Below are 14785 nucleotides of genomic sequence, written 5' to 3'. Positions count from 1 at the left end.
ATTTGTCTTTCATAGTGTCAGTAGCATTTTCCTCTCCGTTTCTCCTCTTCAATCCCACAAATGGTCCTTCAACACATTGTTGACTCACTCTACATATTCATGTCCTTCTTCCCCTGCCATCTCGCTTCAAATCCTTAAACCCAAAAGTTATAGAAAGTTCTATTATATTTCTGCAGTGCAAAGAAGAAAAGAATGAAGAGTGGAGCGGTTGTAGATCGGATACATATACAATGAAGAGAAATATATAACTATTCTCAAAACTTTCCTTTTCTTCGCTGGCGACAGATTCTCTTCCTACGATTGCAGCAGCCAACCTGCCTTTGGAGTCAACATACCTATGGCCCCAACACCCATGACAGAAGCAAAGTTGTCGTTATGGACGCTGTCGGAAAGTGCCTCCTCAGTCCTCACCATCTCCAAAAATGTTAATATTAATTAGCATATTATCATGCATCCTCCGATGTTGCTCTACTTCTGTATGTTGATCACCATATTCATGGGGGCTGCCTCTCGATAAAATTTCAGATACTTTTGCCACAATTTCTCCACATATACTCTTACCAGCACTTATGCAGCCAATTGTAACTTTCTCCTCTTCACCCTATCTTCCAAATTAAAGGCAACATCTAAAATGGTTTCTACAACTTCACCGCTGGCGACCCTGACACCGTGTACGACATGTTCATTTGTCGGGGCGATGTCTCAACTGGCGACTGCGCCACCTGCGTAAACCAAGCTTGCTCAGATATACTGAGATTATGTCCCGAACAAAAGATCGTCGTTATATGGTTCGATCACTGTATGCTGCGTTTCTTGGGGTAATTTAATTAAAACTTTCTTGCTTCATCTTTTTCTATAAATGGCCATTGGTTAACGGGATATGCCCAGAAAGCTACCTAGTTTAACATCTTTCAGCATTAGCCTGATAGTTTCAGTGTGGTGACGCAAGAAACAAAAAACTATTTATTTACATTGTAATTAATTCTAAATCCTAAACCTCAGTCCTCACTGGAATTAATTCATAACGTATTGTTAAGAAGTAGTGTTGCATAGTTGAGTTTGCATTACAGATGGGCTTACTATTATTGAAAATTTTGAATGTTGATGAGGGGGTATGAAATTGTTGAAACCTTTGGTATTGGCATCACAGATGGGAAGGAACCAGATGCAAGGGTGCTCTGTACAACTGAATAGGAAAATGAAGATGATGAAGACACACAAGCTAGGAAAAGACGAGGATACCCCTTAATTTGACATGAAATTAACGTTGATGTAACAGAAGGACCTTTAGTGGAAAAGTTTTAATAGTCAAGAGTTTAATTCGCCCAAATTAAAAGACGAGGTCTAAATGTGGAAAATCATGATAGTCGGAGGACCTTTGCTGGAATTAACTCTTTATAATAAACTAAGGCTTTTGCATTTTCCTTCACCCAATCACATTTACCAAACAAATTCCTTCACCAAAATGTCCAATACTCATCCAACTTTTGTTTTTGCTCCATATTTTTTTTTTTGAAGATAATAATCTATTAAATACCAATGTTGACTCATTGGGCAACAACTTATAAAATAATTACATATGAGATGTAAATAGTGAACATAGGACAAATCTAAACGATCGATCTAGTAAATTTAACGATTGAAAATAAAGAAAAGAATGGAAAAAGATGGGTTGCTTTCATAAATATTACAACTTTCAAAAGTTTGTAATATTTATGAAAATGACCCCATTCATATTTACTTGATTTCCTATCCACCAGATCTTGTAGCTCGATAGTTTGAATTTCTCCACAAGTTCTCACTTGGGAAGTTGTTCTCATATGAACCGGATTATATGTGTGTGTGTGTGTACCCGCGCGTGATTTGGCCAACATAACCGGTCGAATAATGAAATATAATGTAAATGAGATGAGAGAACAAATAAATAAATGAGACAATATTTTTTTACGTGGAAATCAAAAAGTAAAACTACGGGCCTTTTTCTATGATGTCAAACCAAAATTCACTATCTTTGCAGCAATTTCGTACATCTACATTTTTTTTGTATAGAGAGCTCTCGAGCTTGGGAAATTTTATTGAATTTGCTGCCCACACTGTTGCTAGGGAAGCCTTTTCTGAGTCAGGTTGCGGGGAATGGTTTGATAGCCCTCCCCTCTTTCTTGTTGATTGTCTTTCTACGGATTTAATGCATTAAGTTCTTATTATCAAAAAAAAAAAAAAAAAAAGATTGATCGGGTTGATAGAGAGATTGATGAAGATGTTGAAGCTGCCCCCTTTCTTGTCTATGACTAGGGTCTTTTATAGTAGGAATGCAGTACTGCATATGGTAATTGGGTCTTTGCATGTTAACTAAGTATTTATAGTAGAGTGGATATTTAATGGAATTAGAAGTGATTTAGGAAATATAAAGATATTTAGGTAGTGGGAGGTGATAGGTTAACTTGATCGTTCGTCCATAATTACAAGATTGTCATATGATTGTCTTCTTCCCCCAAAGTCATATAATTGTCTTCCTTTAATATTTGACTGTTGCCATAATTAATTCTCCATAACTTTGACTGGGCTACTTACACATACTAGACCGCCATATATACTTGGACCTTCATGCCTTATGGGCTTTCATCGAGCGCCTACCAAGCCCGACTTGTAGACCACTCCGAGGTCGACCACCCAAGCCCTAGTACCCCATATCTAACAAACAACATAGATATTACATGGAGGAGCCCCGACTATTAAAGCTATACCCTTCTAGTTGCACATGATAAATCTCTAACTGTTTTAAGTTAGACTGAGAACACAAGTAGGGATGTAATGGATATCGATCTCTACCCCCTCCCCCGCCCCTCTAAGTGCAATAAATGCACCTTATATAGAGGGAATTTAGAGACACATGCCGGTCTCATGGCAAGTCTTCCATATATCTTTTGCGGACTGGACAATAACGGGAAGTTGGCTAAATGCCCAGATAGGTCTAATTGCTTGATAAGACAATTGATATGAGTTTGGAATGACTAGCACTTATTACACCGTCTGCCAGGTGGTCGGTCGTGGTCAGTATAGACTATAGATAAACATTTTTGGCATTTTCCATTCCCGACTTGCACCGCTCAAGATCAATTGGGAAATATAGGGATTAAGCAAGTTATAATTCTGGACACCAACGGTGTTGCCAAGGAAGCTGGAACTAAGCGGGAATCGGGAATGACCATATGTTACGCTCAAGATGTAGTAAGATGGTGTATATTTCCTATCAATAATGATGGATGTCAAATAGATTCATTAATAAAACACTATGTTCATTTTCACAATATTAATAGTTGGTTTTCATAATACTAATGGTTGATTTTTATAATACTAAAATAGTTTCATTTATACAAATATTAAATGTTCATTCTTACACTAATGATGCAATGACAACATAATACTGATGGACATAAAATATGTTCAATATAGGGATATTGGAGGTTCATTTTCACAATACAAAATATACATTTTATCAATGCCGCAAGTCCATTAATAAACAATTAAGGCTCAACTGGAAATCAAGTTAATTTCTGAGTAATTACCAATCTCAAAACTATAGATTCATTATGTCACTATTATAATATATCACACAATTATTGAAACGATATATTGAAAAATATATTATTATGAATATCATTTAAAAGATCTCAATGAGATATTTTTAATAATATTTTGTAACATTGATTTTATTTATACAAAAAAATAGAGAATAAAAATTTTAAGTGATACTTGGTAAATTAATCTCATTGTAATGAAGTTGCCCTCACATTTTATACATCTAAATCTTTAATAAACCTATAGTATTATAATAATGAATCATGGTCAATGATGTTTTTAATGAATTTATAGTATTATATAATAATTAATGAACCATGGTTCATGATGTAAGGTGGATGGTAGACAATAGTATAATGTGTTTTTAAAAAAATAGTTCTGAAATATACTAATATATTACAATTTATATCCAAGCCTACAAGTAGAGTTCAGGTGCGATCGTGCCTTAACATGCAGTGCGGCTACACCACTAGGTATGCACATATGCACCACACAATGTTAGGCAATGCACAATACAAATATGCGCCATGCAATACGCATCACCAAAAAATGCACCATTGGGTATGCATAAAAGCACTACATTGTGTTCGGAATTGCACAATTAGGTATGGATAGTTATGGTGCATTATTTTGGCAGTGTTGTATGTGTGTGAGTTTGTGTGTGTGTGTGTGTATAGTAGTAGTAGCAGTAGGAGCAACAACAGCAGCGGCCGCAAAAGCTGTAGGAGCAGTGGAATAAGGAGCAGTGGTAAAATTATTCCATAATGACATTTAGATTATGTGTCTACCGTTAACATATTATGTGACTACAATTAATAGATTATGTGGTTGTAAATAGATTGAAGTCACAAAAAATGTTAATTACAATGCATAATATGCAATTAACATATTATGTTTCTGTAATTAACAAATTATGTGCTTTCAATTTATTTATAGGCACATAATCAATTAATTGAAGTCAAATAATATGTTAAATGCAAAGACATAATTTTTGAACCATAATCTACAATACAAGGTAGACTCTGATTCCTAGTAGAACAATTGTATCCAACGTCATACTTTCAACTATCAAGAATGTGAGGCAAGATTTTGAGTAAGCTAAATGAAATGAAACACAATGTACATTTGATCCTTGAGAAGAAAAATATTAAGTAATAGTGTATTTGCAAGGCTGAGAGAGTTGTGTGAAGAATGAATAAATGATATGAAATTGGTGTGGTGTTTGTTATGGTTTTGGAACAAAGCAGATTTAGAGTTTATGCTCCCTTTTTTCTTGAATGACGAGAGAGACCTGCAACCTTATGATCCATATCTGACCAACTCAAACCAAGAGAGATGGGATTCGGACTCGTGATCTTGTGTTTACAAGTTTGTATCTTTAACGATCTTGGCTCCAGGTTACCTAAGTTTAAGCTCACTGTAGCTGAGGCAGTAAATGATCTCCCCCCACTCCCAGTGTTGTTGACACTAGACAGGTTCATCAAGCCATAACCTATCACTTTCCAACAACTTCATGTCCAGTTAGTAACTCATCAATGCAGGAATTCCATGTAACTTCCAATTCTGCATCTACTCCAAAACAGTGAGAATAAATTGAATGATTGATCCTAGAAAATAATAGTTACAGCTCTCAGATATGGAACATTGACACAGCCCCACCACTGCAATTCTGCTAATCCTCTCCCGAATCGGCCTCAAAGGAGCCAGCATAAACGAACTACCAATAATCTTTACAAGAACAGATACCCCCAGTAAAATGGTGAAAGCGATATCTGTCTCTCACAACAATGTTCCTTCTATAAACTGCAGAAACGAGCTTAAAGAAGTGATGGCAGTCTTGGCAAATCCTTAAATTTTTCATTATCCTTAAAGTCGTACTCGATGAATTCAGAAGCCCGAATGCTAGTGCAAGCTTCTCGCTATGATATATCAGATTATGCTCCTTTTCCTCTTCCTCAACATCGTACAAAACCATCCCTGTTTCTGCTGCATACCCGGCAAATTTCAACTTTTCTTTCATTTCAGCCAGCATATTATGAACATCCACATATCCCGGTCCAATTGAATCTGATGCCTTAAACACATACATCACATTCTTGATTTCGATTGAGCTGTAACCGGGGACCTTTCTGATTCCTCTCCTATCCATTAGTTTCCTTAATTCCCCAACTTCTGCCCACTTCTTATCATGAACATAAACATTTGACAGCGACACATAATTATCTGCATTTCGGGGTTCCAGCTCAACGAGTTTCTGGAAAGCGAATTCACCTAACTCTGCACGTCCATGAAATCTGCAAGCTACAAGTAGTGCCCTCCATATAACAGGGTCCGGCTTCAGATTCATAGAACGAATCATCTCCATAGCGTCATCCAAGAATCCACCACGGCCAAGTAGATCAACCATGCACCCATAATGCTCAATCTTTGGCTGCAAACCAAATTCGTTTCTCATTCTTGAGAAAAGCTTTCTTCTTTCTTCCTTCTTCAACAAACCCTTGGTGACAACAAGCACACAAAACTCCCAAGAAAGTGACCACATCAGGCTTGAAATTTTCCATGATCATCCCGTTGAAAGTGAGCAGCGCAGCCTCACCTCGTCCATTCATGGCATATCCCGAGATCAAAACATTCCACGTTTGCACATTTTTCGCCCGCATTGCCTCGAAAACCCTCTCACCCTCATCAATGTCACCACATTTAGCATACATGTCAATAAGTGCAGTGCCAACATAAACATTCAACATCAAACCTTTGTTGATTATGTAATCATGAACTGACTTCCCTTGATCCAAAGCCCCCCAGATGAGCACAAGCTGACAAAACACTAGCCATAGTCATCTCGCCTGGCTGAATTTCACTACCCTGCATTTCTCGAAAGACATGAATTGCCTCCTTGAACTTCCCACAATGCAAATAACCAGAAATCAAAGAATTCCAAGAAACAACATTTCTTTGAGGCATTTCATCGAACAACATGCGAGCTAGGCTGGGTTGTCCGCAAACACAGTACATGCGCACAAGAGAAGTGTTGGCATACATATCCGAACCAAAACCCATTTTGGTTACACTACAATGTACCGATTCCCCAAACCTCCCGTAACAAATTTGAGCTGCAGACTTGAGAACGCTCGGAAAAGTTGAGTGATTGGGTCGAATATCGAGTCTGTGCATCTGGGTAAACACGAAAACTGAATACAAATGCTTTCCAGAATCTGTATATCTTCTGATGATGCAGTTACAGTGCTCCACATCAATGAGATGACCGAACTGCGTAAAAAGAAGGGCAGAATGACCAAAACCACGCGATGGCAGAGAAGTGTCGAGAAGTTTCGTAAAGGTGGAGTGGTTAAAGGGTGCGTGTGGGATTATCATCGAATGGGTGAGACTGTTATTCCCAGAAGTTGAAGTAATCCACCTCCCAATGATCAACTCTGACCATACCCTCTGTTGATCAGAATAGTACCTCAAGGCTCAAGCTATTAGTGGAAAGAATGGGAACTTCAGATTTAAGATTGCCAATTAGTTAGAGCTTAGGGTGTAATTACATATATGCAATTACGTGTTATGAGCAATAATAACTCCTAAAAGAATGTAATCACACTTTTATAAATAGACCCTCATATAACACCAGATCAAAAATTTCAAGTGTTCTTTTTTGAGTACTACTGACTCTCATCCTACTGAAACACAAAAAAGAATCAACAGTTACCTCCACTGAACCCACTCCCATCATCTATGCGGGAGTGTTAATCGGGACACCAGGTGCCACTAGACCACAAGATCTTTGGCAAATGTTCTGTCTAATCCTTCATCAAAAATAACTTTGAGGCAATAAGATTCCAATTTGAACAAGTTGACCATGTTACTTCTATTCTTTGATCACTGACACGTTCTCCTTACTTTATTTTCAAACATGTTTGTGGCATTCAATTTGTCTGGTGTTGACCAACTAACAGTCAAGGTTAGCTAAGCCCGTCAATTATAAGTTGTTATTATTGTTATTATTATTACAATTTATAATTTATTATAATCCATGAAATGTAATTGATTATTATTATTGCTATTTTTATCTTTTTACTATTTAATCTCTTTCAATTCTTTTGTAAACTGAATAGTAGAACAGAAATTTCTACTAATTATATCATCATCAACCAAATATAGAATTTGAATTTCTATCTTATTTCCTCATTATTCCTCACTCATAAAATTTTTATTTTTTTCCCTAATTCGTTCATGGTAACCAAAAGCCACGCAATCGTTATACGGTGGACCATGGTCACAAAACGATGTCGTTTCAGTAAGTAGGAGAAACAGTTGTCATAAGTCATAACGGAACTCCGTAACTGATACTACAGTTCATCTCAAAAGATATTGCCTCACATTTGTTTTTATATTATCGAATGAAACTGTAGTTATATCAAAATGTAATTGTAGTTGTGTTGAAATGTAACTGCAGTGTATATAAACTGATACTGAATAACAGTTTCACATTTTTGGGTGTATATTGTCCAATGAAACTGTAGTTATATCGAAAAGGAACTGCAGTTGTGTTGAAAGGAAACTAAATAACAATTTCACATATTTGAGTGTATAATGTTGAATGAAACTGCAGTTATGTCGAAAAAGAACTGCAATTGTATTGAAAGGAAACTAAATAACAGTTTCACATATTTGAGTGTATAATGTCGAATAAAACTGCAGTTATATCGAAAAAGAACTGCAATTGTATTGAAAGGAAACTGCAGTTGTGTTGATAGGGAACTACAGTTGCGCGGGCAGAGCCGTTTCAGCCGTTTGTTTTCGTTAATCAAAACGACGTCGTTTTGATACATGGTCCACAATAAAATTTGCAAAACCCCATAAATTGAATGTAGATTCCAATTATTCTCATATTTCTTCCAAATTTCCCTTCACTCTTTTACCCTTTTTGAATGTCTTAACAAAGGTAACTTCATAGTTTAAATGCTGAAAAATTTTCAAATTAAAAATGGATAACGATTTGGGAGATTTAAATTGGGCAATTAATGATGAAGTTGAGTGTTGTTGCCTCTTGTTGATTGTCATCTACTGCATATTCATGTCGTAATTAATACGGAGTATATTTTATGCATTTTCCTTAAATTGGAGCGGATTTGTACTTACACTTGAATTTGTGAGGTATAAAATCACTCAATGCTATGCTTAGTTGGACACATTTCTTAATGACTTTTCCGTAATAAATAATTAATATTTTTAAATATTTGAAGAAAAGAATGTTTTTTTAGTACTATTCTCTTTTACAATATAGTATATTTGATATTCAAACCTATGACCTCTTATATTTGAAAGAACTGAGATTCAAACCTTTGACCTCTTATATTTGAAAGAGCTACAGTTATGTCGTTTAACCACAAGGCCTTTGCAATTTGAGAGAATGTTTGTAAGTATACACTTGTATTTTTGTTTTTATATTTGTATTGTTTTCCAACTTTCATGCAAGTAAGGCTAATATTATCCATTAAATTTAAGTTAGGCTAATATCCACTGATGGGACAATTTGTGTTAGTTTGATGGTTTGTTCTTTTTACATATTTGGGATTCATGAAAAAAAAAATAAAAAAAAATCCACCAGTTACTTAAAAGTGTGTGTATTAGATAAATCTATCTTATTATCCTAGTTGACAAAAGACCACAATAAAATAAATTAATTTAAATTGCACATAATTAACCGAAAACAAGAAGGCTAATAAACAGCACAGCTTACACAAAAAATTGAATTTGAAACCTTATGATACCAAGCCAGCTAGTTAACTGACCAACATTGTATTTTCCACATCTCAACTGAGAAAAACTTGGGCCCCAAAAGCAATGCAAAGATTGAAAATGACCTACTTCAATAGTTCAATTGTAAGTTACCATTAATCAAATCCTCAGTCCTAGCTAGAATTGTATGTACACAAGAGCAAAGAACCTTCATTGTTCAATTCTTCTTAAAAAGAAAAATCTAAACAAAAGTAAATCCCTTCAAGCCTTCACCAAGTTAACTTATATGCAGTGAATTGAGTGAAGCAATGAGGTTTGTTTGCTGTACTGTTTATACTGAAGAAATTTGCTCGCCCTTAGCTTGAAATACCAAATCTCTGAACCGAAAAACGGGTGTACTTATAGCACCTCGAGCCATTCGCTTCTTCTTACTTCCCCACACTTTCAATCGCCTTTCATCGGAATTGAGCTTCTTACCATCAGTCTGCTGCTTGGAATGTGAGCATGCATTTGAATTCAAAGCTTTCGAACTTTTCATCCCTTTCGCATGGCCACTCCTTGCTTTTCTCCTCCCTGAACATGCCCGATCCTTGGTTTCCATCTCTGATTTCGTCTTTTTTAGTCGACAAGGCAAAGATGCATCAACTGTTTCTTTCACATTCTCGACCTTCACTTTACGAGCACAATATTTTGCCTTGCTGTTTGCTACATTCTTTTTCGTGGCCTCAATTCTTTTTCCGTGATCATTTACCAAAGTAGATGCAATTGCAGCAAACCAATCAAGGCAGCCAATTGAGTCTTTGGGTTGCTCAATACCAGTTTTCGAATACTTGTGCACCCCGGATGATAAAATCAATACTAATGTATCTGCTGCAAGCCTGTCACTTACTTCTCGGTCGTCAAGCCGTGTCTCTTGAGAATCTGCTCTAGGCGGAGAACACTCCCGGTTCTCTGGGCTAATAGGCGCTTTCAAATCTCTCTCTGTCAAGTTGATACAAGTTGAAAGCTCGCGATCATCTGTAGGAATAAGATCCAAATTACTGTCAGCAGCCTCGTACTTCCCGCTTCTATCTGTCACCTTGTCTTCAGGTTCAGGAAACAAGAATTAGAGTTTGGGTCAGAAAACTCAATATCAGACAAGTAATTAGGTTTAACCAAATTCAAATCCAAAAATTCAGAGAAATTTCGGGAATCGGAAATCTTAAAGCATTTTGCAGTACCTTTTGTCCCAGTAGCGTTAACACTGTCAGCTTCTCGTGTTGAATGGGAGCCTGCAGGTTTTATTTTGTTTAGGCTGGACTTTCTTCCACTGAGCCTAGGTTTGGAAATAGAAGATTTATGACACTTATTGAGTGAAGTGTCATTAATGCATGGAAGTGCTTGAACCAAAATAGGGAACTCCTTAGAGTCATTGATTGATTTTCCCAGAGAAGAAACAAAAGAGGGAACACCAATATTAGCTTCAGCACAGTTCTTCTCAGACATTTTTGAATCTAAAGTTTTCCTTCGTTTACATTCATTACTTGGTGTCAGACAACAGGATTCTACCACAGATTGATTCAAATCACTTCTATCTCCCCCTGAAAAGGTAAGATGGTAAGAAGATAAAAAATAGTAAGACGTGAATAGCAAAACTAGAGTTAATACCAATTGGGGTTCTCCGAGTAGCCACGTTTAGTCCTAAACTTTCAATTTAACCACGTGGGGTCCTTCGACTTTCAAATTTAACCACCCATAGTCCTTCAACTTTCAAATTTCTAACCAGCCATGGTCCTAATTTTTCCCTTAAACTAACCGAAGGATCATGACTGGTTAAATTTGTAAGTTGAAGAACCACAGGTGGTTAAATTGAAAGTTTAGGACTAAATGTGGCGATGCCACTACACTCAGAGAACCCCAGCTGGTATTAACTCAGCAAAACTAATACTCATGTTAATTTGAAAAATGGTGGAGACTATCATACAAGACAACAGATGTTTAGAATATATGAAAAGAACTAAACAGAACCCTACCAGCTTCAGTATTGCAAGGTAGCAGCCCATTTTCTTTGTCTTTCTCGAGATGTGAACTAATTTTGCAAGCATCATAATGACCTTCTTTAACCGTAATATCAAGCAGAGTTTCTTTATTTGGAAAAGAGCAATCTGCAATTGACTTTTCCTTTTCTGAAAGATCCTGATTCTGATTCACGATATCATGTTGACTGCTATCAGATTCAAGAAGACTCGAGGAACTTAGGAAATCTGATTCATCTGGCTGTGCAGGCTCATTCAAGTCGAACAATAAGTTGGTCTTCCTGCAACTTGAATCAGACATGGAAGAACCTTCTGGGTAAAAAGAGGCAAGTTTTGATTCATTTACGGGCCATAGATTTGTGATTGGGGTCTTAAGCACTTGAACCTCATTTTCCTCTTCACTATCTATGTACAAATCACCCGGAAGTTCAAGATCCAACATTCTCTTCCTAGATTTCTTTCTTTGAGATGACGAATGTTCACATCCTTCAAAATCATCTTTCATTGCACGTTTGTGAGTAGCCAGATCCTCATTGTTTCCAGCTACAAAGCGTGAAGGTTCTTGAAACATCTGTGGACTCGGAAAAGAGGGCCCAATACCCGAGACATTCCTTGAAGGCAAGTGGGTTTCCATGGAGATTTCCGACATTGCTTCAGATACCAAAGGCAATTTTAAACTGTGCGCCAATAGTTCCCTGTTTCTAGTTTCCTCCATCAGTTCCTTTTGCCTTCTATATAGGCGGTGCAGCTCATAGACCTGGAAAGGGGAAATTTTTCTTTTAGAAAAAATAAGAGCTCAGCCAAAATGTTGAACCACCAAGTAAATAATGACAGGCAAAGTATACAAGGCTATTAAAGAAAAGACACACAAAAAGTATAGAACTTATGGCATGTTTGGTACACATGAATTGTAATTCTTTTCCCACCTTATTCTTTAGCAACCAAAATTCCATTATTTGGTTAGAGGGAATTGCAATCCAACCATGGAATTGAAATTCCTAACCCCTCCCCAAGGAATTGAAATTCCATGGAAGATGGGAAGAAAAAAAAAAGTATTGCGTGGACAAATTTGCCCTTGTTCCTTCTTCCCTTTTATTATTACACAAGGATATTTTAGTCTTTATTATCACTTCTTCCCTTTCATTCCTAGTAATTCTATTCCTGTCTGCCTACCAAACAAGGAAATTTGAATTCATACTTTATTCTTTTGCCACAGAATTATAATTCCTTTCCCCCTAATTCCCTCATTCAAATAAAACACCCCGTTATTACGATAAGCATTGCTAGCTAATAGCATTTTGCAAAAACGTTGCCCTAGATAACAGGGAGCCTCTTGAAAATTAAGCAAATGACAGGAAAACAAAAGACAAGTTGCTCCATTCATATGCCATATTTTATACGGGTGAGGTTCAAACGATTTCCTTCAAAGATTCAAATTCGAAATCTCTGAGAGGAGCTTGCCTGATATTTGAATGTCGATTCGTGCTTTAGCATCATCTGCCTACAAATTTCCTTCTGAGGACCTAGATCATGATCCATAGTAGGCTGAGGCAACAAAACATTGAACCTGTGCCCACCATTCCATACAATATCACTGTTTGCCGTCAACCATGAACACCCACCAAGGCCTACATTAAGATCTCTTAGATAGTAAGATCCCAGAGTATAGCTTGTACACTGCATTTTTTTTTTTATCTCGACCTGGAATGACCCAACAAAAAACAGAAGAAAACCTCAAGTTAACTCCTTTGTCAAACAAACCACTCAAACATTGTACAACCAGAAGTATGCACATAGGGCTTTCTTTTAGCACATTCTGAAGACCACCAATAAGTTGCAAAATACCATATGGAGCCTAACATAGTAACATCTGAATAGTTGAAGATTCATTCTCCTTTAAAAAAATATGTCCATGTTATGAGAACAATTTTAGTAAAACAAAATGAAAGAAACTCCTGTAAAAGGAAATCTGCTTTGACGCTTATGGATCAACAGCAGACTTAACTCAAGTTGCATGCCTAGAAAGTCCACAACACACAAAGTAGATCATTTAACCATCCAAAGTCGACACGCAAATAGAATGTAATAAAACAAAGCAAAAGCAACAGCTGGGAAATAAAACCAAGGGAAAATTGCACTTTTTGTATCTAAGTTTTAGGATAATGGTAAGATTCATCCCTACTTGTTGGTCGTGCTTACTTCTTGTTCCTAAGCTCCTTTTTCCTACCAGGCCGTGCTCATTTATTGTCCCTAAGCTAATTTCATCCTAATATTTTGTTAGAAAAATGAAGAAATTTGCAACGTCAGTTATAGTCTAGGGACGAGAAGTAAGCACGCCTACCAAGTAGGTGCGGATCCTTCAATTATCCTGTAACTTAGATGAAAAGTGCAATTTTTCCTAAAACCAAATACCAGTAATTACTGAAACCTACAGATTAAAGGGCAAGAATTATGTGAAAAAGGCACAAATCAGACCATTTTTCTTGAAGTAGCACAGTTTTAAAGTAAGGAGAATGTTTGGAAGACCAAATTTCAAGTTATTTTCAGAGTACAGAAAAAGGAAGAAAAATTTCGAGAAAGAAACAATACATACCAAAAATGACTAAGATTGCACATCAATTCACCTATATTCAGAAGGGGAGAAAGTAAGAAACATAAATAAAATAAAATAAAAAACAAGCAAACAACAACAACAGTGCCTTATCCACAGTGTGATAAACAGTATATTCAGATCCAAAGAAAAAAGATAAATTTGAACAACAATTCCTTTTAAACTCTAACAATCACAAAAGAAATTCATCGCCCAAAATCACTTAAAAGAGAGAAAAGGAAAAAAGAAAAAGAGAAACGGAAAGAGAGAGAGAGAGAGAGATTTCATCTTGCATTAGCTTCAAGTATGGAAGCAAATAGTTTAGAACAGAAATTCTTTGGGGGGGGGGGAAAAAATCTAATCTCGGCAATGCACAGATCCAGGCATCAATATCTTCAAATACAAACCTTTATACAAAAGCAAAGAGCGCCTCAAAGACAAGTATACTAGGAACAATCACGTAGGAGAATTTATGAGCAACAAAACAACAAATGACAGAAAAGAAGACCCATAGGTCCACTATTATCACCTGAGAAAGAAGAAAATGAAGATTGAGAAATTACCGGACACCCAGACTTGAAACCCCAGTAAGAATCAAGAAAAACCCATTACTGATGTAGAAAGAGCTGTAGTGTTCATACGCATACAGAGAGAGAGAGAGGGTCTTATTGTTGTGTTGTAGAAAAAGCCATGAAACGGATGCATAGATTTTAGTCCATTATTCATTTACAAGGACGCCAAATGTGGAAAAGAACTGGCGTTTATCGGATCTGCCGGGGCCACTTTCCCTCTCACTCTTTCGCAAATCACAGTAAGAGAGAGAGAGAGAGAGAGAGGGGGGGGGGGGGGGGGGGAT

The 14785-nt window shown here is 36.7% G+C and overlaps 1 protein-coding gene and 1 pseudogene across 3 annotated transcripts; both read right to left on the bottom strand.

Annotated features, from left to right (window-relative positions):
* Positions 1-4654: 4654 nt before the first annotated feature.
* On the bottom strand, positions 4655-7080 carry LOC116009700 (annotated as a pseudogene).
* Positions 7081-9321: 2241 nt separating this feature from the next.
* On the bottom strand, positions 9322-14728 carry LOC116010402. 3 transcript variants are annotated; one of them, XM_031249801.1, is made up of 6 exons: positions 14493-14728; positions 13933-13963; positions 12801-13040; positions 11337-12096; positions 10545-10904; positions 9322-10407 (listed from the first exon to the last, which is right to left on the bottom strand). In XM_031249801.1, exons 3-6 carry the CDS (start codon positions 13020-13022, stop codon positions 9656-9658), a joined length of 2094 nt encoding a protein of 697 aa, XP_031105661.1. In that variant the 5' UTR covers positions 13023-13040; positions 13933-13963; positions 14493-14728; the 3' UTR covers positions 9322-9655. The 3 variants fall into 3 exon arrangements, with proteins under 3 accessions (XP_031105661.1, XP_031105662.1, XP_031105660.1); XM_031249802.1 differs by lacking the exon at positions 13933-13963 and having other exon boundaries at positions 14459-14728; XM_031249800.1 differs by lacking the exon at positions 13933-13963.
* Positions 14729-14785: the final 57 nt, after the last annotated feature.

The sequence above is a fragment of the Ipomoea triloba genome, chromosome 2 (genome assembly GCF_003576645.1).
Source record: "Ipomoea triloba cultivar NCNSP0323 chromosome 2, ASM357664v1".
Taxonomy (NCBI): Eukaryota; Viridiplantae; Streptophyta; class Magnoliopsida; order Solanales; family Convolvulaceae; genus Ipomoea; species Ipomoea triloba.
This window is presented reverse-complemented; position numbering and strand designations above follow the sequence as displayed.